The sequence below is a fragment of the Panicum virgatum genome, chromosome 4N (genome assembly GCF_016808335.1).
Source record: "Panicum virgatum strain AP13 chromosome 4N, P.virgatum_v5, whole genome shotgun sequence".
NCBI classification, from domain to species: Eukaryota; Viridiplantae; Streptophyta; class Magnoliopsida; order Poales; family Poaceae; genus Panicum; species Panicum virgatum.
This window is the reverse complement of record NC_053148.1, coordinates 21,882,133-21,907,910: the sequence shown is the minus strand read 5'-3', so window position 1 is coordinate 21,907,910 and position 25,778 is coordinate 21,882,133. Positions and strand designations below refer to the sequence as shown.

At 47.4% G+C, this 25,778-nt stretch overlaps 2 protein-coding genes across 2 annotated transcripts; one reads left to right on the top strand and one right to left on the bottom strand.

Annotated features, from left to right (window-relative positions):
* Positions 1-18,899: 18,899 nt before the first annotated feature.
* On the top strand, positions 18,900-20,020 carry LOC120670435. Its single transcript, XM_039950527.1, has 2 exons — positions 18,900-19,580; positions 19,669-20,020. Coding segments are annotated over exons 1-2 (660 nt in total). The 5' UTR covers positions 18,900-18,922; the 3' UTR covers positions 19,671-20,020.
* Positions 20,021-20,220: 200 nt separating this feature from the next.
* Positions 20,221-20,931, bottom strand: LOC120670632. Its single transcript, XM_039950778.1, has 2 exons — positions 20,784-20,931; positions 20,221-20,699 (listed from the first exon to the last, which is right to left on the bottom strand). The coding sequence occupies exons 1-2, from the start codon at positions 20,842-20,844 to the stop codon at positions 20,440-20,442; spliced, it is 321 nt and encodes a 106-aa protein (XP_039806712.1). The 5' UTR covers positions 20,845-20,931; the 3' UTR covers positions 20,221-20,439.
* Positions 20,932-25,778: the final 4,847 nt, after the last annotated feature.

Here is a 25,778-nt window from a genome sequence, read left to right as displayed (position 1 = left end):
GAAGCAGGTAATCTTAAGTATAATCATTCAGCGTTTTCTTTTGAGCTTATGCCCCTTGTTCTATCCTTATGAAATCTTGAGATAACCTTCCGATATCTATCTGTCTTTGTGAATTCAGGGGACTATGTCGGTCACGGAGTATCGTGATCGCTTTCTTCAGCTGGCTCGCTACGCCCCTGCCGATGTTGCGGATGACCGCAAGAAGCAGGAGCACTTCATGGAGGGCCTTGAGGTCTACCTCCAGTACGCGCTGCTCAACCTCCGCTTCGACGACTTCAACCATCTGGTTGACAGCGCGCTCAACACTGAGCGCAAGCACCTGGAGATGGAGGACAAGAAGAGGAAGGTTGTCCCCGTTGCTTCCGGCAGCAACACTCGTCCACGCCTCCAGCCGCCCCAGCAGTACCAGCAGCAGTACCAGCAGAGGCCACCGCAGCAGTACCCGCCTCGACAGCAGTAGGCAGGTCAGGGCCAGAGGTTACCGGCACCTCCGGCTCGTACTGCTCTACCAGCTCCACCGGCACCGCAGGCTCCACGTCCGGCAGCTCCTACCGGACAGCAGGCTCAGGGACCTCCTCGCACCTGCTTTCACTGCGGCCAGCCGGGGCACTACGCCAACGCTTGCCCCCGGAAGGCGCAGGCGGGACAGCAGGGGCGCCTAGCTCAGCCCAGGGCGCCACTTCAGGGCAGAGTGAACCACGTGACGGCCGAGTCAGCGGCCGAGGCTCCCAACGTGGTTATTGGTACGTTCATGGTTAATTCATATCCAGCTACAGTGCTTTTTGATACTGGTGCTACGCATTCCTTCATTACTCAGTCTTTTGTCGAGCATCATGGTATTCATACTAGCACATTAAAGAGGTGCCTGTTAGTATCTTCACCGGGAGGACAATTGAGGTCTCACACTTACTGCCCGAGAGTCAGTGTTTCTTTGAGGGGAGTAGAGTTCTGTACTGATCTGATGGTGCTAGACACCAAGGGCATTGATGTCATTCTGGGAATGGAGACTCTGGCCAAATGGGGAGTTCAGATAGATTGTGCTCAGAGGACAGTCTTGCTATCAGCTTCCAGTGGCCAAGAGGTTGTTATCAGTGCAGTAGAGCCTTCGGGATTTCTTCATCAGATGGAGGCTAGACCCACGGACGGTATTCGCGTGGTGTCTGAATTCCCGGATGTCTTTCCGGATGATCTGCCAGGTATGCCGCCTGAACGCGCCATTGAGTTTTGTATTGATCTCTTGCCTGGCACAGCTCCTATTGCAAAGCGGCCCTACCGTATGGCACCTATAGAGCATGAAGAAGTCAAGAAGACTATTGATGAGTTGCTAGCCAAGGGATATATCCGTCGCAGCTTCTCTCCTTGGGCTTTTCCGTTGTTGCTGGTAGATAAGAAGGATGGCTCGAAGAGGATGTGTGTGGATTATCGGGAGCTGAATGCAGTTACTATCAAGAACAAGCATCCACTGCCCCGTATTGAGGATCTCTTCGATCTGCTTCGAGGTGCTCGTATATTCTCGAAGATTGATCTTCGTTCGGGTTATTTTCAGCTGAGGATCCGTCCTGGGGATATTCCGAAGACGGCATTCACCTGCAAGTACGGGCTATATGAGTATACGGTCATGTCTTTCGGCTTGACTAATACCCCGGCTTTCTTCATGCATCTGATGAACATGGTCTTCATGGATTATCTGGATGTCTTTGTGGTGATTTTCATTGATGATATTCTAATCTTCTCCAAGACAGAAGAAGAGCATGAGGAGCATCTGAGACTCGTATTGCAGAGATTGAGAGAGCATCAGTTGTATGCCAAGTTCAGCAAGTGCGAGTTCTGGATTGACGAGGTTCCATTCCTCGGTCATGTTATCTCTCAGGGAGGCATTGCTGTTGATCCGAGCAAGGTGAAGGATGTGCTAGAGTGGGAGACACCGCAGACAGTGAAGGAAGTCAGGTCTTTCTTGGGCTTAGCTGGATATTATCGGAGATTCATTGAGAACTTCTCCAAGATCGCGAAGCCTTTGACTTCTTTGCTGGAGAAAAATGTGGCTTTCGTATGGACTGATGAGCGTCAGAGGGCCTTTGATGAGCTGAAAAAGAGGTTGACTACGGCGCCAGTCCTGACTCTGCCCGACCAGACGAAGAGGTTCACGGTGTATTGTGATGCTTCGAAGGATGGTCTTGGGTTTGTTCTGATGCAGGAGGGCAGAGTGATTGCTTATGCTTCACGGCAGCTACGCCGGCATGAGCTGAACTATCCTACTCATGATCTTGAGTTAGCCGCAGTTGTGCATGCTCTGAAGATTTGGAGGCATTACTTGTATGGGCAGCGGTGTGATATCTACACTGATCACAAGAGCCTCAAGTACATCTTCACGCAGAATGAGCTGAACATGTGGCAGAGAAGATGGCTAGAGTTGGTCAAGGACTATGACCTGGAGATTCACTATCATCCGGGCAAGGCCAATGTGGTAGCAGATGCTCTGAGCAGAAGAAGTTATGTCAACATGGCCGTGGCTTTCCAGATGCCTCCAGAGTTATGCGAGGAGTTCGAGCAGTTGAGTCTGGGCTTCTTGCATCATACTTCCAGTGCAGCATTTGAGGCAGTACCGACTCTAGAGTCAGAGATCAGGCAGCATCAGAAAGATGATGAGAAGCTGCAAGAGATCCGTGAGTTGCTCAAGAAGGGCAAGGCTCCTCATTTCAGAGAGGATGATCAGGGTACTTTGTGGTACAAGAACCGGATCTGCGTGCCTGATGTGCATGATCTCCGGAAGTTGATTCTGAGTGAGGCCCATGATACAGCATACTCTATTCATCCGGGTAGCACAAAGATGTACTATGATCTGAAGGAACGTTTCTGGTGGTACGGGATGAAGCGTTCAGTGGCAGAGTACGTGGCTATTTGTGACACCTGTCAGCGTGTCAAGGCTGAGCATCAGAGGCCAGCAGGTCTGTTACAGCCTTTGAAGATTCCAGAGTGGAAATGGGAGGAAATCACTATGGACTTCATTGTTGGATTGCCTCGTACTCAAAAAGGGTACAACTCCATATGGGTAGTAGTGGATCGTCTGACGAAGGTTGCTCACTTCATTCCAGCGAACACTACTTACTCCGGTGCTAGACTGGCAGAGTTGTACATCTCTCGGATTGTCTGCTTACATGGTGTGCCCAAGAAGATTATATCTGACAGAGGGTCTCAGTTCACTTCTCGGTTCTGGGAGCAGCTCCATGATTCATTGGATACGAAGCTGCGTTTCAGTACGGCTTATCACCCTTAGACAGATGCGCAGACAGAGAGAACCAACCAAGTATTGGAAGATATGCTGAGAGCTTGTGCCATTCAGTACGGTACTAGTTGGGATAAGTGCCTGTCATATGCTGAGTTCTCTTATAACAACAGCTATCAAGCCAGTCTGAAGAAATCCCCCTTCGAGGCATTGTATGGCAGAAAGTGCAGGACTCCTCTCTATTGGGATCAGATTGGTGAGAAGCAGCTCTTTGGCCCTGAGATCATAGATGATGCAGAGCAGATGGTTCAAGCTATGCGAGAAAATCTGAGGATTGCACAGAGCAGACAAAAGAGCTATGCAGATGGCAAACGGAGAGACCTGACTTTCAGTGTTGGTGATTATGTGTATCTGAAGGTGTCTCCGATGCGAGGAATCCGCAGATTTAATGTCAAGGGGAAGTTAGCACCTCGGTATGTGGGGCCATTCAAGGTGCTAGAGCGGAAAGGCGAAGTTGCTTATCGCCTGGAGTTACCTCTCAGCCTCTCAGGAGTTCATGATGTCTTCCATATATCTCAGTTGAAGAGGTGTTTGCGAGTACCCGAGGAGCAGGCACCACTGGATGGAGTAGATGTCCAGGAGGATCTGACTTATACTGAGCATCCGGTGAAGATTCTGGAGACATCAGAGAGGGTTACTCGGAACAAGCGCATCAAGATGTGCAGAGTTCAGTGGAGTCATCACAGTGAAGCTGAGGCTACATGGGAGCGAGAAGATGAGTTGAAGAAGACATATCCAGACCTCTTTGCTAGCCAGCCCAGCTAAATCTCGGGACGAGAGCATCGAGGACGGTGCGCAGGTGCTGCTAGTGTTCGAACCATGACAAACTGTAGATTAGAATGCCGTCGAAGAACACGAGGACGAACCTGCGCAAGAAGGGATGCAACACGTCGTTCATCAGGGCCTGGAACGTTGCCGGGGTGTCGTAGAGCCCGAACGGCATGACCAGGAACTCGAAGTGGCCGTGGTGTGTGCGGAACGCCGTCTTGGCCAAATCGTCGGGGTGCATTCGCACCTGGTAATAGCCCGAGCGGAGGTCGAGCTTGGTGAAATACCGGGCCCCATGAAGCTCGTCCAGAAGCTCGACAACCAAGGGAATAGGGAACTTGTCCTTGGATGTCAAGGTGTTGAGGGCCTTGTAGTCGATGCAGAAGCGCCACATCGAGTCTGGCTTGCGCACCATTATCACCGGGGTGGAGAACGGAGATGTGCTCTGCCGAATGATCCCTTGCGCCAGCATAGCGGCACATTGCCGCTCAAGCTCGTCCTTCTGCAGCTTAGGGTAGTGGTACGGTCGGACCGCCACTAGTGCTGAGCCTGGCAGAAGGTGGATGCGGTGGTCGTAGGGGCACGCCGGGGGCAGTAAGCGGGTTTCCTCGAACACCGCCGTGAACTGAGCAAGGAGCGCGTCCAGCAGCGGCTCGGGTGGCCGGTTCGGTGACGTTGCGCCGCACGGAGTCCAGGCCTCTCCAGAGCAGGCGCCAGCCACCGTGGTCGAACGTCATGCACAGATCGTCGAAGTCCCATAGTATAGGACCTAGTGTGTGTAGGAACTCGACACCCAATATCACCTTGATGCCGCCCAAGTCGATGCCGAAGAGCCAGAGGTCGAAGTCCTCCGTGTCGACAGTCAGGGCGACACTGGTGGCGACTCCATGACACGGAGCCCGGTCACCATTCGCCACCAAGACCTGTATGGTCGGGTGAGCAGATGTGTTGAGGCGAAGGCGGCGCAGGAGCTTGGTGTCGATGAAGTTGTGGGTGGAGCCGGAGTCGAGCAAGGCCACCAGGCGGCACCCGTTGATGGTCACAGGGATACGCATGGCGTTGGCCGTCCGAATCCCAACGATGGCGTAGAGGGAGACGGTCGGCTGTGCGTCTACTATCTGGTCCGCAGCCTATGCGGCTAGCTCACTCGCTACAGCCTCCACTACTGCAATGGTCTCAACGGCGTCATCCTCCACGAAGTCGGTGCATTCTAGGTAGAAGAGGCACTGACACTGATGGCCCCGCATGTACGGCTCGTCGCAGTTGTAGTAGAGGCCTTGTCAATGGCGTTCTTGTTGCTCCTCCGGTGTGAGACGGCAGAACGTACGCTGCTGATGGGGTGGAGCGCCCGTCGGCGGCAGTGCAGGGAGGGCGAGCGGGGCCCCTGGGGCGCCTGGCGCCGTTGGAGCTGGATGAGGAGGAGTCAGTACCCTGGCGTGCGGAGGGGGTCTCGCGCCATGCGGCACCCCTGCTGTAGGTGTGGCTGCCGCACGGCGCTCGAAGGCGCGCAAGAGATGCATAGCCGTCTGGAGGTCCTCAGGTTGCCGCAGCTCGACGTCCACACGGATGTGGTCCGGCAGCCCGCCGGTGAACAGCTCCGCCTTCTGCGAGGCTATGAGGTCACGCGCATTGCACAGGATGGCGTTGAAGCACTCGGCATAATCCTGCACTGTAGAGACGAAAGGTAGGCGTGCCAGCTCGGAGAGGCGCGTGCCGTGGAACGAGGGCTCGAAGCGGAGGGTGCACAGCTCCCCGAACCGATCCCACGTAGGCATACCCTCGTCCTGCTCAAGGGCGTAGTACCACGTCAGAGCACCACCAGTGAGATGGTACAACACGAGCCATGTGCGGTTGGAAGCCGGAGTACGCTGGCCGCGGAAGAACTGCTCACAGTGGTTGAGCCAGTTAAGGGGATCCATCGCGCAGTCGTACGTCGCGAAATCGAGCTTGTAGTTGCGCGGAGGGTGTGGCGTCCCCCCGTGGCCTGTCCCATCGACGTAGGGCAAGGGCCCCTCCGATGATCTGCTGTGGGCGCCGTAGGGCAGCGACGGTTGTGGGGGTGTCGTGGTGAAGATGGGCGCCGTCGACTAGACGTAGGATGGGATCGGCGACGGCGATGGCGGCATGCTCAGCTTGTGGATCGGCACCGACGCTGTGTTGTAGATCCATAGCCCGGAAGACATATTGGCATCCTGGCGGCATGGTGGGTTGAGGAGGGGGTGGCACCGGCTGGTAGGGCGCCAGGTGGAGGGCGGACTAATGGCCGTAGATGTCGCGGATGGCCAGCAACATGTCGGTGAGCACCCTGAGCAGGGGATCCTGCATTGGCCCCTGGGCGCCCATGGCCATGGTGGACGTAGTCGCAGGCGGCGGCGGCTGTGGTGTGGGAGGGTGGAGGGCGGCGATGGCGCAGAGGTGGAGGACGTGGGAGGGACGGAGGTCGCAGGCGGGGGACCTAACATCGTTGATACCAGATTGGTAGGAGCTAGGGTTCCCACGTGAGAGAGGTGCAGCGAGGAGGAAGGAGATGGCGCAAGATAGGAAGAGGTTGCGGCTAGGGCTTCCAATGAAGCCGGCATCAAATTGATTGTTGTAGCTTAATTCCAATAACCAGTGTTTACAGATATATATAACCTCTCTAGAGTTTTTCCCACTAATAATAAAAGACTGAAATTATGGGCCCTGGGCCCCCATGATGCGCCTGGCCCTCTAGCCACGTTGGCACCGGGCATAAGTAATGCCGATCATAACATACCTCCCTAGTGGCCTTCTGATTACCGCATCCACCTAATACCAGAGACTTCACCGGTCGTGGTGTGGCTATACTGGTATCCACATCACCTCAAGGATGAAATTGAGTGGCATTGTTCATATATGCATCGCCTTGGCATCATTCGCCTAGCACATCAGTGTTTTCTACCCCAGTCCTGCTTGTTCACAAAAAGGATGGGACTTGACGGTTCTATGTTGACTACAGAGCTCTCAACACAAAGACCGTGCGCGATGTGTTTCCTATCCCCATCATGGACGAGCTGCTAGATGAACTCAAGGGTGCCTAGTTCTTCACCAAATTGGATCTCATGAGCAAGTACCACCAGGTCCGAATGCATCCTATTGACATTGCCAAGAAAGCATTCCGGACACAACATGGCCACTTTGAGTTTCTTGTGATGCCCTTCAGACTCACGAATGCTCCAGCGATGTTTCAGGCTCGGATGAATGAGGTTCTTCACCCCTTTTTACGTCGCTCTGTCCTAGTTTTCTTTGACTATATTCTCATCTATAGCAAGACATGGACAGTGGCACCCCAATACTGCTAACTTTCTTTGATAGCATTTTTCAGCAGAACAGTGGCACCCCAACATCGAAAACTGGCTGCTTATGAAAGGGAATTCATCGGGCTAGTACAAGCAGTCCGCTATTGGAGGTCTACCTCTAGAAGCACATGTTCACAATCAGAACTGACCATTACAGCCTCAAATATTCTCTGGATCAGTGCTTGTCCACAATTCCGCAGCATACTTGGGTCAGCAAATTATTTGGCTATGCATAGTTTAACTTGATTGAGCGAGCACATTTTCCCAACAGAAAACACACGAATGAACTTGAAACCGCACAATCCCCGATAGTTAAACTTCAAGTTATGAGTAAAACCAAATCGGGTGTTAATTTTCTTCTTCAGAGAACGCAGGAGTTTCTATTTTTTAAAGGTAATGCAAGAGCTTCTTGGTAATTTGTAAGGACAAAGTATCTTGAATAAGGAGGATCTCACTAATGGATCGGGTGCAAGAGCGACCTCCTTTTATTTGCCTTTTTGGTGTTGGGGAGAGCACGTTGTAGAGCATCAGATCACACTCACATTAGTCATTAGCAAAGGCATGAACTGTGGAGAGATGTGATTGGTTTGGTGATCGGCACCATGGAGCCGCCTTCGCGGCATGCGTGCTGTTGAGTGGGTTAGCCTCCGGCATGATGAAACTCTTCAATTGGGCCCAAATCAGGGAGTTACCCACATTAGAATAGTCTAATCCCTATACAGCAAGAAGTGAGCGCACTCCACAGTGCTCCATGTCCGCACGCCTGATGCATGGCACCGATGGGTAGTAGACAGAGGAGCTCGCCACTGGGCATGATTTTCAGCCCGCGTCGTGCGTCGCGTGCTACTCGGCCCACCTTGATTCTGTCGTTGCCGTCTCTCCGTGGTGTCCCTAGGGTTGGGTCCAATCGCCCCTCCTGCCGCTTCGCTTTCTTGCGTGCCGCATTCGCTGCCTACTGCCTCTCCTGCGCGCCGCTCTCGATGAAGGGCGAAAGGGGAGGGGAGGGCGAGACGAGGGTTTGGTGGAGACCGAGTTGCCGCGCCGCATTCCTGGCCGAGGGTTCGGCCGAGGGTGGGGTGGGAGGGGGTGCGCCGCCGCGCCGGAAGGCCGCCGGATCCAGTTCGACCGCCGCCGCCGCCGCCGCCTCCGCTCACGTTCCCTTCCGAGCCTCGGTAAGCTTCCTGCTTTCTCCGTTTCCCTTCCATACATCTTGTGGTTTGTGTCTAGCGCTTGCCCCGGCTGAGATTGGTGGCTCATACTTCATTCTCCGTGTGTCTCGTGCTGCTGTGCTGCTGCGTTGTTTCCTTGTGCCGCTGTCATCGCCGCTGCTAGTTGGACGGGGGACGATGAAGGTTCGTGCCCCCCCCCCCGCTGCTGCCTTTCTGTACAAGAATACCCGCACCTGTCTTGCTTCGTTATGATTTTTAGGGCTTTTTTCTCAGATCTGTAGGCGTGCCGTTCGTAGGATTGCTTGCTAGATCTTCGGGGAGCAGTGACCAGCGCCTCCTAAGCTCGCCCGATCTATTCTCCAGGTTGTTCAGGTGCGTGCGCTCTGCAATGTGACGTTCCTTCCATGCTGTATGCCTACTGTCTGTGTAGCACAAATGCCTGAATTTTTATTGGACTGCTGGCTGTCTTCGCATTTTTATACAGATGTGTAGTTGCCGTTGTGCGGTCCTGTGCTGAATATTGCAAGGACTGTCTAGATTATTGAATGAGTACGTATGTTTAGATGGACTTGCCTGGGCCTTCCCGGCAACGGTGTAGGCAGCCTCCTATTTCAGAAGTGAGGAGGGTGCGACCTAAGCATTCTACAGTAGGTTTGGTTGAATCTCGGCGGCGGCGATGGGAGCATGCCGCTGCGGCCACCATTTCTGCTTGGGCTCACGCCGGACAGGAGCGAAATGTGCGGCCAAGGGTGCCTGCCTATCATAGTCCCTCTCCCCTTGCTGTACCTGCTCTTGCAGATCCCACAACCAGTGTACTTGTTATAACTACTCCTTTCTCCAGTCGGCGGTACAATGCCGTTCGTAAGAGCTTATCTGTGTGGCCGCCCATACGTTCGTACCCCTCTCTTGCTCTTCACACTGTGTTTCCTTTCCCGTTGTTTCACGTTCTCTAGGAGTCATTGGTGTCCTATTGTTCCTGCTGTAATTGCTGAGGCTAACAGACAGAGTTGGTGTCTCCTTTTACACATCATCTTAGACTTACTCCTGATTGGTGTGCTGATTCTTGGTCTGAACAGGATTGATTCCTTCTGAACCAATCATTGAACCGATAGTTGCTTTTCCAAAAGAATATGCCGCTCTTCTCCAAGGTTCCCACCTATCTCAGTTACGTTCGAACCGTGTTTTGCCTATTCTTCCTTCTTAAAAGCCACCCTTGCCTTTCTGACATGGTGTTGCAGAAACGTATGTTGACCGTTCATATTATGGAGGCCCTGAATACGTTTGTGAGCATTGCAATGCTATTTTTTGGTACCAGGAACGGGTGCTCAGCCTAAGCTCGCACCCGCAGAAATGGATTGTATATAATTTGTGCTGTCGTGGAGGCCGTGTCTCGCTTCCTAGACACTGGGAATTCTCCCAGCCCTTACGTGATCTTGTGAGTTTCAGTGGAGGCACGCGCTCTAACAAATTTATGAAATTAATTAGGCAGTACAACTGCATGTTTGCCTTTACCTCAATGGGAGTTGATATTGATAGATCCGTTAATATTGGCTGGGGTCCTTATGTGTTCTGGATCAATGGTGTTGTACACCACAGGATTGGTTCGTTGCTGCCCAATGAGGGAGATCCTACGCAGTATGCGCAGTTGTATATCCATGACACTTCCAATGAGGTGCAAAATAGGCTTCGGATTTACTCTTCTGAATCAGCCCATGATGATATGCCGGATCCAGAAATAGTTCAATCGCTGATTGCTATGCTGGATGAATGTAACCCCTTGGTCAAACAATTCCGTATGGCTCGTGATAGGCTGGTCTCTCCTACTGCACCTGATGTCAGCATCAGGCTGGTTGGGACATCAGATACAAGCGCCGATAGGTACAGTTTATCGGTAGTTGATGAATTGGCTGCCCTTATAGTTGCTGGTGACTCTTCAGTTCCTCGCCAATTTGACATAGTTGTAGAGTCCCCCTAGTCTATATTTAAGGGTATCTCCCCTATTCATCCAGCCCTTATGCCATTACAATATCCACTCCTCTTTCCCTATGCCGAGAAGGGCTACCAGCTAGGAATCAAATTCAAAAGTAGTGCAGGGACAAACCGTGGTGCCCGAGATACTGTCAGTATGATGGAGTACCATTGCTATTACATGCACTATCAAAAAGATGAGCCAAATCCAATTCTATGTTCAGGTCGCCTTTCGCAACAGTTTATTGTTAATGTATACTCCTGTGTTGAGGCAGACTGACTTTCTTTCCATTACCATAATCAAAAATTGTTGCGGAGTGAAACGTACCAAGGGATTTCTGATGCGATAGCGAGAGGTGCATCCACAGGGAGAGATGTCGGAGTCAAGAGAGTTCTACCAGCTTCATATCCTGGTAGCAAGCGCCATATGAACCAGAATTACCATGATTGTATGGCTATTTCAAGAGCCTACGGCCCCCCAAGCCTATTTACCACATTCACTTGCAATGCTAACTGGCTAGAAATAGAAGGCGCTATGCGTTGTGAGCCTGGTCAGAAACCACCTGATCGAGCTGATATGTCCAGCCGTATGTTCCACATGAAGCTTCAGGAATACATAGAAGACATTAGAAGTGGAGAAACCTATGGTCCTGTTACTGCATGTGAGCATTCCAGCTTCCTTTCATTTTCTTTATTGCTGACTGCACCATGAGATCGTTTCTGTATCGCTTCTATTCTCATCCTGTGCAGATGCTAATACGATAGAATTCCAGAAGCGTGGGCTTCCCCATGCCCATATATTAGTCTGGCAGGCTGATTGTGGTCCCGAACCTTCTGCTGCTTTTGTTGACCAATACATATCTACGGAGATTCCCAATCCTAGGGAAGATCCGTTAGGCTTTGTGCTAGTCCAAGAGTTAATGATGCATGGGCCATGCGGCGAGCTTAATAAGAGCTGCCTGTGTATGAAAGATGGCCACTGCACAAAAAAAATATCCAAAGACTTTCCAAAACGAAACAACCTGTGACAAAGAGGGGTTTCCTATCTATAGACGTAGAGATACTTGTGTTAAAGTCCGTAAAGGTGGAGTGGATCTGGACAATAGATGGGTTGTCCCCCACAACCTGCAGGTTCTGAAAAAATTCCAAGCCCACATCAATGTTGAGGCCTGTAACCAATCATATTTGATCAAGTACATGTTCAAGTACTGTAACAAAGGTGTGACTGCTGCAAGAATGGCCATTTCAGCCGCTCCTCCTTCAGCCAATATAAATCGGGGTGATGATGAATAGGAGGGCGTGGATGAAATAGCTGAATACATAAAATCTAGGTACTTATCATGGGGTGAGGCTGTATGGCGACAATTAGGCTATGAGATACATGAAAAGCAGCCATCGGTAGAAAGACTCTACGTCCATATGCCCGGTCTTAATATTGTTCCTCTATCGGAGGAGGACAGCCTCGAGGCTGTAGCAATTGATCCTGACTCAACTAAAAGTACACTTACTGAATGGTTCACTGCTAACCAAAATAATCCTTGCACGCCAGTATACGTACTGTGAATTCCCAAGATTTTACACATGGGATCCAAAGCACAAGGCCTGGTCCATTCGAAAAAGAGGTACAAAGATAGGAAGGCTGTGGTACATTCATCTAGGAGTCGGTGAAGGATTCTATCTTAGAATGCTGCTTATGGTGGTGAGAGGTGCACTTTCCTACGCGGATGTATGAACTTATGAAGGCACCGTGTACAATTCATTTCGACAAGCATGTCAAGCGCGTGGCCTCATTGGAGATGACACTGAATGGCTAGCCCTGTTTGATGAAGCTATCCAGTGGGCCACTTCCTTTCAGCTTAGAAGTCTGTTCATAACAGTATTGGTCTACTGTGACATAGGCAACATTAGGGCCCTCTCCAACGCATATTGGAGATATATGTCTGATGACCTGCAGTACAAAATTCGAAAGACAGTTGGGAATGCCACATATATAGTTCCAGAAAATATCCTACTATCTACCTTACTTACAGAACTCTCAAATATGTTCTTAAAGAATAGGCTGTCCATATCATCCTACGATCTCCCTAACCCTTCCGAAAGTGCACTCGATGATGGCGGCAATAGATTAATTCTTGAAGAACTAGCCTATGACAGGTCCAGATTGGCTGCAGAAGTGTCCATGTCATTGGCTTTGAACAGCGACCAGCGAACAGTATACGACACTGTCATAAGAAATATAGCCCGACGAGAATCATTCGTTTATTTCGTAGCTGGCCACGGGGGTACCGGGAAAACATTCCTGTGGAGGACTATTTTAGCAAAATTAAGATCGCTTGATCACATTGTGTTGGCTGTTGCATCTTCGGGAGTGGCAAGCCTGTTATTGCCTGGGGGGCGGACAGCACACTCTAGGTTCAAGATACCATTAGATGTCCATGAGACCAGCATATGTAGCATAGTTCGAGGAACTATGCTTGTGGCTCTAATAGAAAGAACTTCCTTGGTTATTTGGGATGAAGCACCGATGACTCATAGATTCAGCTTCGAAGCGCTTGATCGCACGCTTAGAGACTTGCTGTCCACCAAAGAACCTACCAATGCAGCTAAGCCATTTGGCAGGCTCCCTATCTTATTTGGGGGTGATTTCCGACAGGTGCTGCCTGTAGTCCAGGGAGCTGATCGATCTCAAATATTAAATGCTTCGCTGATTAGATCCCCTCTATGGAAGCATGTCAAGGTGTTTAAGCTAACTATTAATATGCGCCTCACCAATCCGGCTCTAAGCCCTTCTGAGAGACAACGTATGGCTGAATTTGCACAGTGGCTGTTAGATGTGGGTGATGGGAACATACTTGCGCATAGAAAGGAAGGGGAAACTGAAGACACATGGATTAATATACCTGGCGACATAGCAATCCTACCAGAAAATGATAACATAGCAGCAATAATAGCAACTGTGTATACTAACTTTGAGAACTCCTATTCTTTGGTTTCGTACCGTGCGGAGAGATGTATAGCATGTCCAGTCAATGCTGTCGTTGATGAGGTCAACGAGCTTATGGTTGAGAGAATCCCAGGATCCTCTAGAGAGTATAGAAGCTTTGATCAGATTGCTAATTCTATGGAACAGCCAGCTGATTTTGAAATGTTATATCCGCCGGAAGTATTGAATTCTATTGTCCTAAACAATTACCCACAACATCTTCTTACACTTAAAATTGATACACCTGTGGTCCTTCTGCGCAACATTGATCAAGCTCAGGGTCTTTGCAATGGGACAAGGCTTCTGATAAAGAGGCTTGGTGATCGTGTGCTTGAGGCTGAGATAATGACTGGAACAAAAAATGGCATGCTGGTAAGAATTCCTAGGATAGTGTTGAACGGCACCAGCCCTAGATGGCCATTCACCTTGCAGCGACGCCAATTTCCAATTAGAGTGTGCTATGCTACGACTATCAATAAGTGACAGGGCCAAACACTCTCAACTATGTTGGGGTATACCTGAGAGAGCCATTTTTTACTCATGGGATGTTATATGTTGTTATTTCAAGAGTAACCTCCCGTGATGGTCTGTCCATGGTTATAGAAGATGAGAACCAAGCAGCTACTGCGACAACTAGAAATATTGTTTATGAGGACATACTAGCTGCTGTATAGCGACTTTTTCTTTTCAACCACAAGTCTGTGATCTGACATTGTATTAGATAGCACTATTGACACTGTAATATTAAGAACCCACCTTAAATCTGATTCTCATTTCGGGCTTTGTTAATGTTGGTTATTTCAGTTTTCGTTCGTGCCAACCTAAAGTTGGGTTGTGCTTTGCCTCTATGTTTCCCTAACATTATATTCCATTTTTTGTTTTGCAGGATGTCTTTGACCCCACTAAAGAAAGTTGGCCCAGAACATTCATGCTGGGAGGTGAAGGTTAGGGTGACTCGATTCTATGAGCGATTCGACCAGAAGGCCCCGCCCAACCTTATCAGATTCGAGTTCGTTATGCTTGATGAAGAGGTGACCTGTTCTGTTGACATGTGTCTTCAATCCTATATAGGTTACTTTGCAGAATCACTTTTCCCTTCCCTTATTTTTTCAGTATGGAACCATGGAGGCTGTGGTGCCACTGAAATGGATCAAAAAACATAGAGCCTCCCTGATTGAAGACAGAGTGTACAGGCTGCGCTACATAGAGATTATCGATGCAAGAAACAGCCACTGTCCTGTTCCTCATCCCTTCATGGCTCGCCTAACAGGACACACAAAGATAGTTGAGGTCACCGAAGTGCCTCAGAGTTTCCCACTATATGCATCTTCCATTGCATCATTTGCTGCATTGCGGACAAGATCAGTTTGCACATATGATATGTCAGGTACGCTCCATAGTGCGTTTTTTTTGCCCATGTCTGTTCCAGAGATCTTGAACTTGGTATGACACAGTTTTCTAACAACAGATTGCATTGGCATTTTCTCTAAATGCTCATGAGTGATGAACCAGACAACAAGATTTGGAGAGAAAACACTGCTTAATGTTCATATTACTGATGGACGGTGCGTACCACGAACCCAAATATATTTTGACTATCTGCGGATCTTTGTGTTGCGTTCTTTATGATAACAATGATGCTTTCATTATCTGTTCATGCTACAGAGAGACAGCTGTACTTTCACTTTGGGGACCTCACGCGACAAAGTTTGAAGCTGAGTCTGAGTCGCTTATACAGCTGGGCAGCAACGCAGCTGTCGTGCTTCTATTCGCTGGTGTCACTGTGAAGATCTTCAACAGTATGTCACTTTGTTTATTATCAGCCAATGACCCTTACCTGTATGCCTAACTATGTCATCTTCGTTGTACTAGATCGACTGGCACTCCAATGCTCCTCAGTGTGTAGGTGGTACATCAATCCTCTTCTTCCAGAAACAACACTATTGCAGCAAAGGTACCATTCTTTGCATAGGACTCCACTGCTTGCTATGTGTGCTACAAAAAAAACTGTTCTGCACTACTTTGGCTGCTATATTACAGAATAGTTTCATATACTAATGTCAGCATCCTTTGCAGCTATGGTGCCGTAGTTGCACCTCCGCACCGTATCAGCGAGGAACGCAAATCCGAGCATCAGACTGCCACCGAAAAAGAGCTTGCAAAGCTTACAAATCCACACGAAGTCCAGGTACGAAGCAGTGTATTCTCATGCATGTACGGTTATGGCCTGCTGTGTCTGCACCTTATAGCTTTCCCTTCTTGGCTTGATCAATATCCAGGGCAACAAATATGTTGTTGTTGCAAAGATAAAAGGGCTCCAGCCAGAACAACCCTGGTGGTACATGGCCTGCACCACATGCAAAAGTGGTACAAAGTTCGACGGGCAGCACTACAGTTGCAGGAACACCACCTGTAACAGCATAGGTGGTATAGAAAGGTGCATATCTAAATTACATTTGCAGTACGATTCCCAGCAATCTATATTACTGCAGATTTGTGATATGGGCCTTCCTTTCTCTTCTGTCAGATACCGTATCACCTTTCTCACTGAAGATCCAGATTCTATTGACTCCTCTGAAGAAGAAATGGTTGAAATTATCTGCTTCAGCCCCCTTGGTGATGAACTCACAGGAATAGTAGTTGACAAACTTGTGAATGCCACCTCACGAGTTCAGGGATTCATTCCAGAACAGCTTACAAGACTTTATGGCTAGAAATTTGAATTCCATCTCAGTGTACAGAAGAAGGCTCTACAGAATGAGCGAACTTCCTTCAACCTAGATCTTTTCTCCAGAGTTCTGCAAATTGAAGCCGACAACTCCAATGCAGGTAGATGCTTCCCAGCAACAATCAACATTATCCTTATAGCCTTCTAATTATCAAATATATTTTCCCTCCCTACTAAGACAAACCAGTCCATCATGCAGATGCCAGTGGAGTCGCTCCAGCCACAGCTGCCATACAGGCTTCAACCCCTCCCAAGGTATGTCTTGACACAGCCATATTTTATTGGCTGTGAAATCTTAGCTAACAATCCTAATTGCCTATTCAGGATGTGCTGGAGCATGCTCAGCTTGAAATTGTTGGTCCTACTCTGAATGCAAAGGTATGTTCCGCTTTACCTCTACCGTCTTTCGCAGCTCCCTACAGTAAATCGCGGATATCCATACAAAAAATAGTCACTGTGTATGTTTCCATAGGAAACAAGTCATTTTCCTCGGGATGAGCATCGCAAAGAGACCTTGGACGATAGTGACACTGAAGAAAGGCTACCACTTATACCTATCTCTTTGGCATAGATGTTTAATTAGATACTGCTATTCAGACTACTTTTCATTGCTGATGCAGTCTTCCTAAAACAAAACAAAAAACGCACAAGCAGAAGGCTCTCCATGTCGTCCGCTGATGACGATGAGTAGAAGCTCAAGAGCTGTAGCAACAACAATGTGTGAATAGCTATCATGCCATAAACTGGCTTAACTATTCTGTGGACTGACCTGAGGAGAAACCGGGCTCTTTTAACCTCCTCTGTATTTTGGACGTACCCACCAAACTCCTGATGCTGTATTTTGGATGTCCCCATGTATGCTAGGCGCATGTGCCAGCCAGCATTGCCTTAAACGGTGCAAACTCTATTAGGCATAGGTAAGCCTTCGATGCTTCCTGCTGCTTCCTCAATGTAAACTGTAGGGTGTCCTTAGTGGCGCGAATTTGAACTTTGTTGTCTGTAATATTGTCTCAGCTAGGGTCATGAACATGTTAGCTTGCTGGTCGTCTCTAAACCAGTAGAATATGTGGTGCACAAGCAATTATCTGTGCACACTTCCTACATTTATTTCTAGTAAATAGGGGTGCTGCACAACAGGGGCTTCCATGGCCCTGGCCCATATAAACAAGCGGCATGGGATGGTACAAAGGCAGACGCAAAGGGGCACAGTAATCCAAGCTTACCTTTGCAGCCAATGAGAGGTCGAAACGTACGGGAGATGTCAGTAAACTCTACAATGCTATATCGTAGGCTCTACAGAGAAGTATTGCCACTATTTCTATCACTGCTCACTTCAGTTATTTTTCTTTGCTCCCACTGTCTCGCAGCGATGGATAGTGCCCATCTCCTGCACCCAAAGAAAAGGATGCTGAGCAGAGCCCTGGGACCGCCAGCAGATCAGGTGCTTTCTTCTTTCTTGCATTTCATGATCCATTGTGCATTAAAACATCCTGAGATATTCCTTTTGATTGTTGGCGGCTTTACACATTGCGTCTTTTCTTTTCTTTGTGCAAATGTTTACACATGGTGTTGCTGTGCTTTTGATCCCTGCTGGACACAAACATTAATCTTTCGTTCACTGTTACTTGCCAGTTTCAAAGCCTGTTCTGTTCCCAGTTTTCTTTTTGACGCATTTACATAGAATTTCTCCATATTTATTGCCCCAGGACAACAACATGGGCCACAGTAAGGACCAACATGCTGAAAATGTCAGCTCTAGCCTCAGCATGCAACACCAGCAGCCTACCTCTGACTCCAAGAAAGCAGTACGCTGCCTGCTTCTTGCTTCTTCTTTATTTCTTCCAGCTGTTTACTTTATTTCTTCTTCTTTTCTTTAACCTATTTACTTTATTTCTTCTTCTTTTCTTTCTTGCTCAAACTGGATGCCCAACTATTTAACCTATTTCTTGCTCAGTTTAAAAGTTTAAATGTCTTTCTCCCTGTTCCAGGATAGCAACATAAACCCTGTTGGTCTCCAGGTCAGCGTGAAGATCGAGCATCAAGAGCCTACTTCCAGAGCGGCCAAGGAACAGGTAATACCCTTTACGCAAGACTTACTTTCCACCTTGGCATTTCTTTTCCTGCCCACAGCTCAATTTCGATTGCATTTGTTCAGAGCCCTACACTCAAGATAGAGGATGCTGCCACTCCACCATCGCCATCTCTCCTGTCAAGGCTGCAAAATGAGCAAGTCAAATATGAAATCGTTGAGAAGCCGCCTGCCATTGCTGTCGAGGTACAAATACATATATAAACCTGTGCATGACACACATAATCTGAAGAAAAAAAAACAAAACTTTAGCATCTGTTGCACTTCTTTTCCTCTACCTGAATTAGGCTTCCCCTTACCATCAGCTTAATTCACATTGCATTAGCATTTTCTTTTACTGCTGCTCCACATTGCTGCTGTTTTAATTTACACTACAAAACTTTACCATCAAACCATCTGACAAAATACTACATGCTTAGAGTTGCCACTTAAACAGACTGCAGATTGCATGCACTGTGTTCCTTTGTCTACTTCCAGTTTTCACATCAGAGTTACCTGCTTCCTGTTTCTTTTTTTTTTTTACTACACCTGTTGCCATTCAGCTCTCCTCTATTTCTGATTAACTGCAGAACAAAGTATCAGCCTATGTTCCTCGCCGTCTGATCCTCAAACAAGTCATGGAACAGTTAAATCTCAAGGTTCATGCTACTGGAATGCTTCCTTTTGGTTTTGACCAGTACATTGCATGGATGTCTGTCGATCTGCCACGGCATGGTGAGGCTGGTAAAGATGGCAGCACAGTCTTATACAGTGATCCCTGCTCTAATTACTACGATGCAGAAAAGAAAGTGGCTGAATCAGTGCTTGAGTACTACCAGAGCAACAGAAAGATTGAGATCAATGACTTCAATCAAAATGTGTTGAAAAAGAAACAGTATGAACTCGATATCAGTAACTTCTTCTGCCAGGCATTTGAGGACAAGATAAATGAGATGAGAGCCTATCCTGGAACCTACAGCAAGATGAGCACTGAGCAATTCTACTCCGAGGCTTTTCAGGACAACATGACTGATCTTATCAAGGAGCGCACCACGGAAACTAATCAATGCAAGGCAGTTCATCGCCGCATCACAGATGTTTGTCGCTCATTTTCTGATATCCTTCCAATCAAAGAAACGCGGCTTCCTGAAGGCAGCACTGATAGTGACAGTACTCAGCTCACCTTCGCAGGAGAAAAAGACAATCCTTCTCGTGTTGATCAGCTTGCTCTTCTCCTCCTAGACATTCTCCGTGATGGCCACATTCATGCGGCCAAGCATGGCCGTTCCATGCACTGTAAGTACTCCTCATCAGTCCTTCAAGGCAAAAACAACTTTGACCCACTATCTTATGTAACACTTTCTTTTTGAACTTTGACACGCAGAGATCGCTCCGGACACCATTACCACTGTATAATACCGCCCATCATTGGCGCAACCTCAAACTAGCCTGATGCATACTTTTGCGTGTTATAGCTGATAACACATACTGCCTCACCACACTGCATCCTTTTGACCACAACGTGCTTTTGTTTTAGATATGCTGTGACTCAGCAAGGCCTACTGCAGCTGATCTGGAATCATGCTCATACAGAGCCAGCTTCTTTTGTGTTCTGCATTCTCGGCACTTAATCCTCAGCCCAGGCCATGCAAGGTTGAGGAGCAGATCGATGATTTCTCCGATACAAACAGCAACCAGGCTACTAATCGGCACATCTCGCCCTGTGCAACGTTGCTTAAACTCTTAGCTCATAGATTATGGCATGGTTGTTCATCTGTATCAAGAGTGATCATATATGGCGCCTATAGTAACATGCTATCTGCTATGAATGAACATCTCATGAAACTCTTAGAGTTCTTTTACTATGCCTGTTAATTCTGTTCTTTTAATTCTCTTTGTATTGGAATCACTGGAAACCGCATGCAGCGCTGTGAAAAAATAACTTAAAATAGCAAGTACCAAGTCACATCCTCTCTATTGGTCGGTACATGGTCACACAAATTAGCCTCAGTACGAGCGTCCAACACATGACAGGAAATTAAACTTGCTCTAAGATACACATCAGTACTTAGATATAGACACTCCACACACAGATTTATTCATCTCCACATCTCGCATGGTAAGCTTTGCTAGCTGCTCTGTAATATCATCCGCCTCAGCTTTCAGATTCTCCTCCAGGACAGATAGCAGAGCATCTGCAGCTCTCCTCAGCTTCATCCTTTGTTCTTCTACCTCCTCCTCTTGCATCCATCATTGAAATGGCGTCAGCTCCACCAGACAAAGGAAACCGCACAAAAACCGTAGCAGTGAAAACACCATTGCAGATGTCGTGGTGATAAACAGGAACAGACCCATTGAAAGCTTTGACGGCCTCACACAGAACCGCCCTCCGAGCAACACAAACAGCATCTACATCTACAGTTGCAAAGCCACATCGAGAATAGAAACAGATCCAAAACAAGCAACGGGCAAGAGTAGAATCTGCTGGGCACAACCTACCTCCGCCAGATACTCCCATGTCGACGTCACTTGCCATCCTTGAATGCAAGCCGCTGTCCATAGAAACGCCTTTGGTGCCTTCTACTTCCACAAAGCAACTGAGTAAATATACCAACCACTTCACCTCTATTTAACTAGACTTCATGGCTCCACCATAGCGAGGGGCGATCAATTCCTAGCGGCCACACTCCAACCCTCCCAAACTTTCCCATCCATAAAACTGGCCCAAGGCCCATCAACGCTACTGGGCGCGGCGAGCCGCGCAACCCACCTAGTTGGAATGAACAGGCAAGGGCCATATCTTAAGGGAAAGTAGGAAAAAGAAAAACTTGCTTGTTTGTACAAAATCGATACCCCCTCTTGTCAAAAGATATAAATCATTTTGAATGTCAACAGTTTTTTTGGCTTTAACTTTTACTTTATAATGTAAAAGAAATATACCAAAAATTTAGAATATGGTACCGCTAGCCCTGCTAATGGTTTGGGTTAAAATGGGTTTAATGGATTGGGTTTTGATATGGATTGTGTTTGGGTGGATTCAAATGGGTCGTATTTAGCTAATGGAGTGGGGTGGAGTGGGTTATATGTAAATATGGATTGGAGTGGTTTGGGGTGAGCTGAAATGGATTCTTTATGCAAAACAGTATGATTATATATAAATGTCGGTCCGTAAGAGTCGGACCTTAAAAATAAAATCTCGTGTTTATATTATAAAATTTTATCAAAATTAACTGAAATTTGTTGGAGATGACTCAGTATGACTAGGAGCTACTCTGTGCAAAGCAGCATGGCTAGAATTACACGTGAGTCCTGCATCAAGAGCCGGACCCTAGGAATAAAACCTCGCGTTCACATTATAAAATTTTATCGAAATTGACTGAAATTTGTTGGAGATGACTTAGTATGACTAGGAGTTACTCTGTGCAAAGCAGCGTGACTAGAATTATATGTGGGTCCCACGTCAAGAACCGGACCCTAGAAATAAAACCTCGCGTTCACACTATAAAATTTTATCGAAATTGACTGAAATTTGTTTGAAATGACTCGGTATAACTAGCAGCTACTCTGTGCAAAATGGTGTGGCAAAATCTACACTATAATTTTTTTGGAGAAACGGGTTCTTATTGGGTTGTAACCATAGTTTGGCTAATAGTTTATTACATCATGAGCTGAAATATTTGGGTTGAATTAGTTTGTGGTGGTGGTGGTTTGGAGTGGTGTGGGTAATATTAAATTCCCTAATGAGAATGGATTGGTGTGGATATAGTTTGGTTTTGAGCACATTTGCAGGGCAAGGTACCGCATACTCCTTCCATCCTGAAATGTAGGGCATCCTGAGTTTTTGCAGAAAGATTATGGAGGTAGAGAAAATGCGCATGTACCCCTTATTAATGCATTGTTTAGTTAATCAATTGCTTAGTTTTTAGTGCCCACACCAAAACCAAAGAGACTGGCATGACTTACTTTTTTACTCCCCTGGTCGACCACAATTGATTTTTTACAAAACTAGCACCAAAACCAAAGAGATTAGTATGAATTTTTCGTCCAAAGGACTCTAGAATGCTTTGCATTTCTTTTTTGGAAAAGTTAAAACACAAGGCAATATGTCTTTTTCTTTTTTGGAAAAAGTTGCTACCCGCTCCACTTCTTCTCTGTAACTGCTTAGTAGGATAAGGACAAAATAGCTGATATCAGCGCATGCAAAATCAATCTTAGATTTAAAAATGCTGTAATTTTATAACGGAGTCAAAATTAAAATCCGATTGCACCATTGTGTTGGCCCCAACAAAACGATCAAAACAAGATCTCACTTCAATATGTTTCGATGATAATTTTCTCATACAGTTCCAAAAACATTTTTGTTAAGGGTTGAAAGCATATCATAATATGCTTCGAAGCAATTTAGAATAAATATACAAGCAAATAAAGCAGACCGATCCAAAAGCAAATTGGAATCATTATACAAGCAAATAAAACAGATTCACAATAATATTGTTTCATCACGTAACCACTAGATACACCTGCTTATGCTTGACTTTAGCTTCGCTGCACATGACCTGCAAATATATTGTAGTCAATTGATATAATCTGATAACACCATGCGTGTGCTAAAATGCATGTCAAAAAAAGTTCTGGAGGCAACATAAAACGCATATGTATGATCAAATAAACTGTGTGTAGCGAAAATGGCCTCTCATGCCATATTTCAATATAATGTTTTGGCGATTGATGACACACGCAACACTTGAACTAATGTGTTTGCTTAGATGATATACTCAGGCTTTTAGGTTCAAGTGATGACAAAGAGAAGAGAGGCGAAGCTAGGCCCGAAGGGCCGCCCCTACGGGGGTTCCGCTACCCAGTTAGCGGACGGGGGTCGAGGGGGAGCCGCCCCTCGTGGGTCTCAGGGCAGCGCCCTGAAACCTAAAAGAAATCAAGTCACCGGTTGAACCGACGCCAAGCAAATTACACACGTCGGTGCATTGACTTGAGCACGTCTGGGAGTTTTTAGTATCACCGGATGAACCGACGTAAGGCAAAATGTACTCATCGGTGCAATGACAGAGATGGCCTGCGGGCTAGGGTTTGGCACCGGATGAACCGACGATAGGAAGTTTGAATACGTCGGTGCAATGGCAGAAGCAGACCAAGGAAAATGCATACATCGGATGAACCGATGATGCACCGGTTAATGGCGTCGGTGCAGTTGTCCAGAGAGTTTGTTTTTCAAGGATCAGAGGACAGTTGCACTCACCGGTTAAACCGACGCTAACATTACATACACCGGTCGATTGCGTCAGTTGATTGCCCGTACACGTAACGGCTAGTTTTCAGTGGGCAGTTTAGTATCACCGGTTAAACCGACGATGGCGATTTGGGGAGCATCGGATTAACCGGCGTTAAGCGTTTTTCTGGCAGCTTTTCTCCAACGGCTATATTTGCTTGTGCTGCCTATATATACCCCCAAGACCGGGTCATTTGAGAGTGCTGGAGTTCAAAGAAGTATACTAGAGCTAAAGATCATCTCCAACCACCATAGAGCTTCATTGTACATCATATAGGCTTAAGCACACTTGTGAGAGTGCTTAGTGCTTGTTTAGGCTTAGTTCTTGAGAGAACTAGCTTGAGAGAAAGTCTTGCTGCGGCAAGCAACTTGTGTACTCGTCGTGTGACCCTCCGACTTGGTGTGGAGTGGCAACGACACTTTGTGCGGGGAAGGAGGCCCCTACTTGGTGTTAAAGCTCCAAGATAGTGAAGACGGTGCCGTGGTGATGCTTCGAGATAGACGGTGGCGGTGACCTCGTCTTTGTGACTTGGCGTCACTTAGCCTTTGCTTGTCGGGAGCCTTGGAGGCGTGGCAAGACGGTGATCAAGCGAAGAGACTCGGCATCCCACTTGTTCTTTGTGAGCAAGTGGCCGTGGACGTAGGGAGGGACTTTGGTGTCCTAACCGAACCACGTTAAATCGTGTGTCTTGGTGTCTTCACGGGAGTTTGCATATCCTCTCCCTTACCGCTTTACTTACCGCATTACGTTTCCGCATTTACTCTTTCTTGCTTACCTTTACTTTCCTAGTTAGTTTGATTAGGATTGGCTAGGTTGCAAGTCTTTTGGGGTAAGTAGAGGGTAGCATAGATAAACCTTAGTCATAACTAGCATGTGTAGGACGTGTTAGGTTTATCTTATGCAATTAGATTGAGCCCTAGGATAGAAAAGCGATTAGCGACCCTATTCACCCCCTCCCCCTCTAGGGTCGGACACCCCGGTGATCCTTACAATTGGTATCAGAGCTTGGTCTCACACCTCTTACGAGGATTAGCCAATTCTATTGGTAAATTTGTGAGAAAGCTCGTAGGAGACCCGTCGACTTAACCGTCGAGTGAGTATATGTCCGGGGAAGGGATGAGTACCGATAGGGCTCCATTTTTCGATGGCACGGGTTTTCCACGTTGGAAAGTGCTTATGCAAGCACATCTTCAAGCCCGGGGGCTTGATGTTTGGCGTGTCACCGAAGAGGGCAAGAAAAATGAGAATAAGGCCGAGAGACAATATGATGCCATTGCAAAATCTATTCTATTGTCATCTCTATGTGATAGTGTGTTTAATCGTGTATTTGCTAATGAAAATGCTCATAAGCTATGGAAGCAAATTGTCGAGAATCATGAGGGCACAAAGGATGTTGCCAATCAAAAATACCATATTCTCGGCGAGGAGCTAAGTAGCTTTAAGCAACTTCCAAATGAAAATGCTCATGACATGTACTCACGATTAAATACTCTTGTCAATGAAATTAATGCCTTAGGTCTCAATCAAGTTGATGATGGGGAAATTAACCGCAAGATTCTCCGAAGCCTTCGCAAACCCGACTACAACATCATCAACACGATCTTGCAAAAGGAAGACTTGGTCAAGCTTACACCAAACCAAGTCATCAATCAAATCATCGCCCATGAGTATAGTATGGGGATGACAAAGAAGAAAGAGCAAGAGTCCACCTCTCCTTCAAGCAAAAAGAGTCTCGCCGCCAAGCACTCATGCAAGCATCAACCAAGGCGACAAGACTCATCAAGCTCAAGTGAAAGTGAACAAGAAGAAGAGGATGACGAAGATAGTGATGATGAATCAAGTTCAAGTGATGAAGAATACCCAAGGGCCGTGCTATACCACAACCGCAAGATTGCCAAGCATGTACATGAGCTCTATGAGCTTGGGTACAAAACACTCATTAAAGGGAGTGCGGTTGGGATAGAGAAGATGGCAAAGAAAAAGAACAAGTCAAGAGCCCAAGCTCTCTCCGCCATCCACAAGCCCAAGAAAAGTGGTGAAAGCTCAAGTCACAAGAAAAATTCCAAGAGCTCAACCACCCATCGTCCTCGGAGATTATCACCACCTCCCATGTGTCTCATGGCACTAGGTAATAACGATGTAAGTGATGACTCCTCCTCAAATGATGAATCCGATGTTGAAACCAATGAAATGTGTGAGATGATGACTC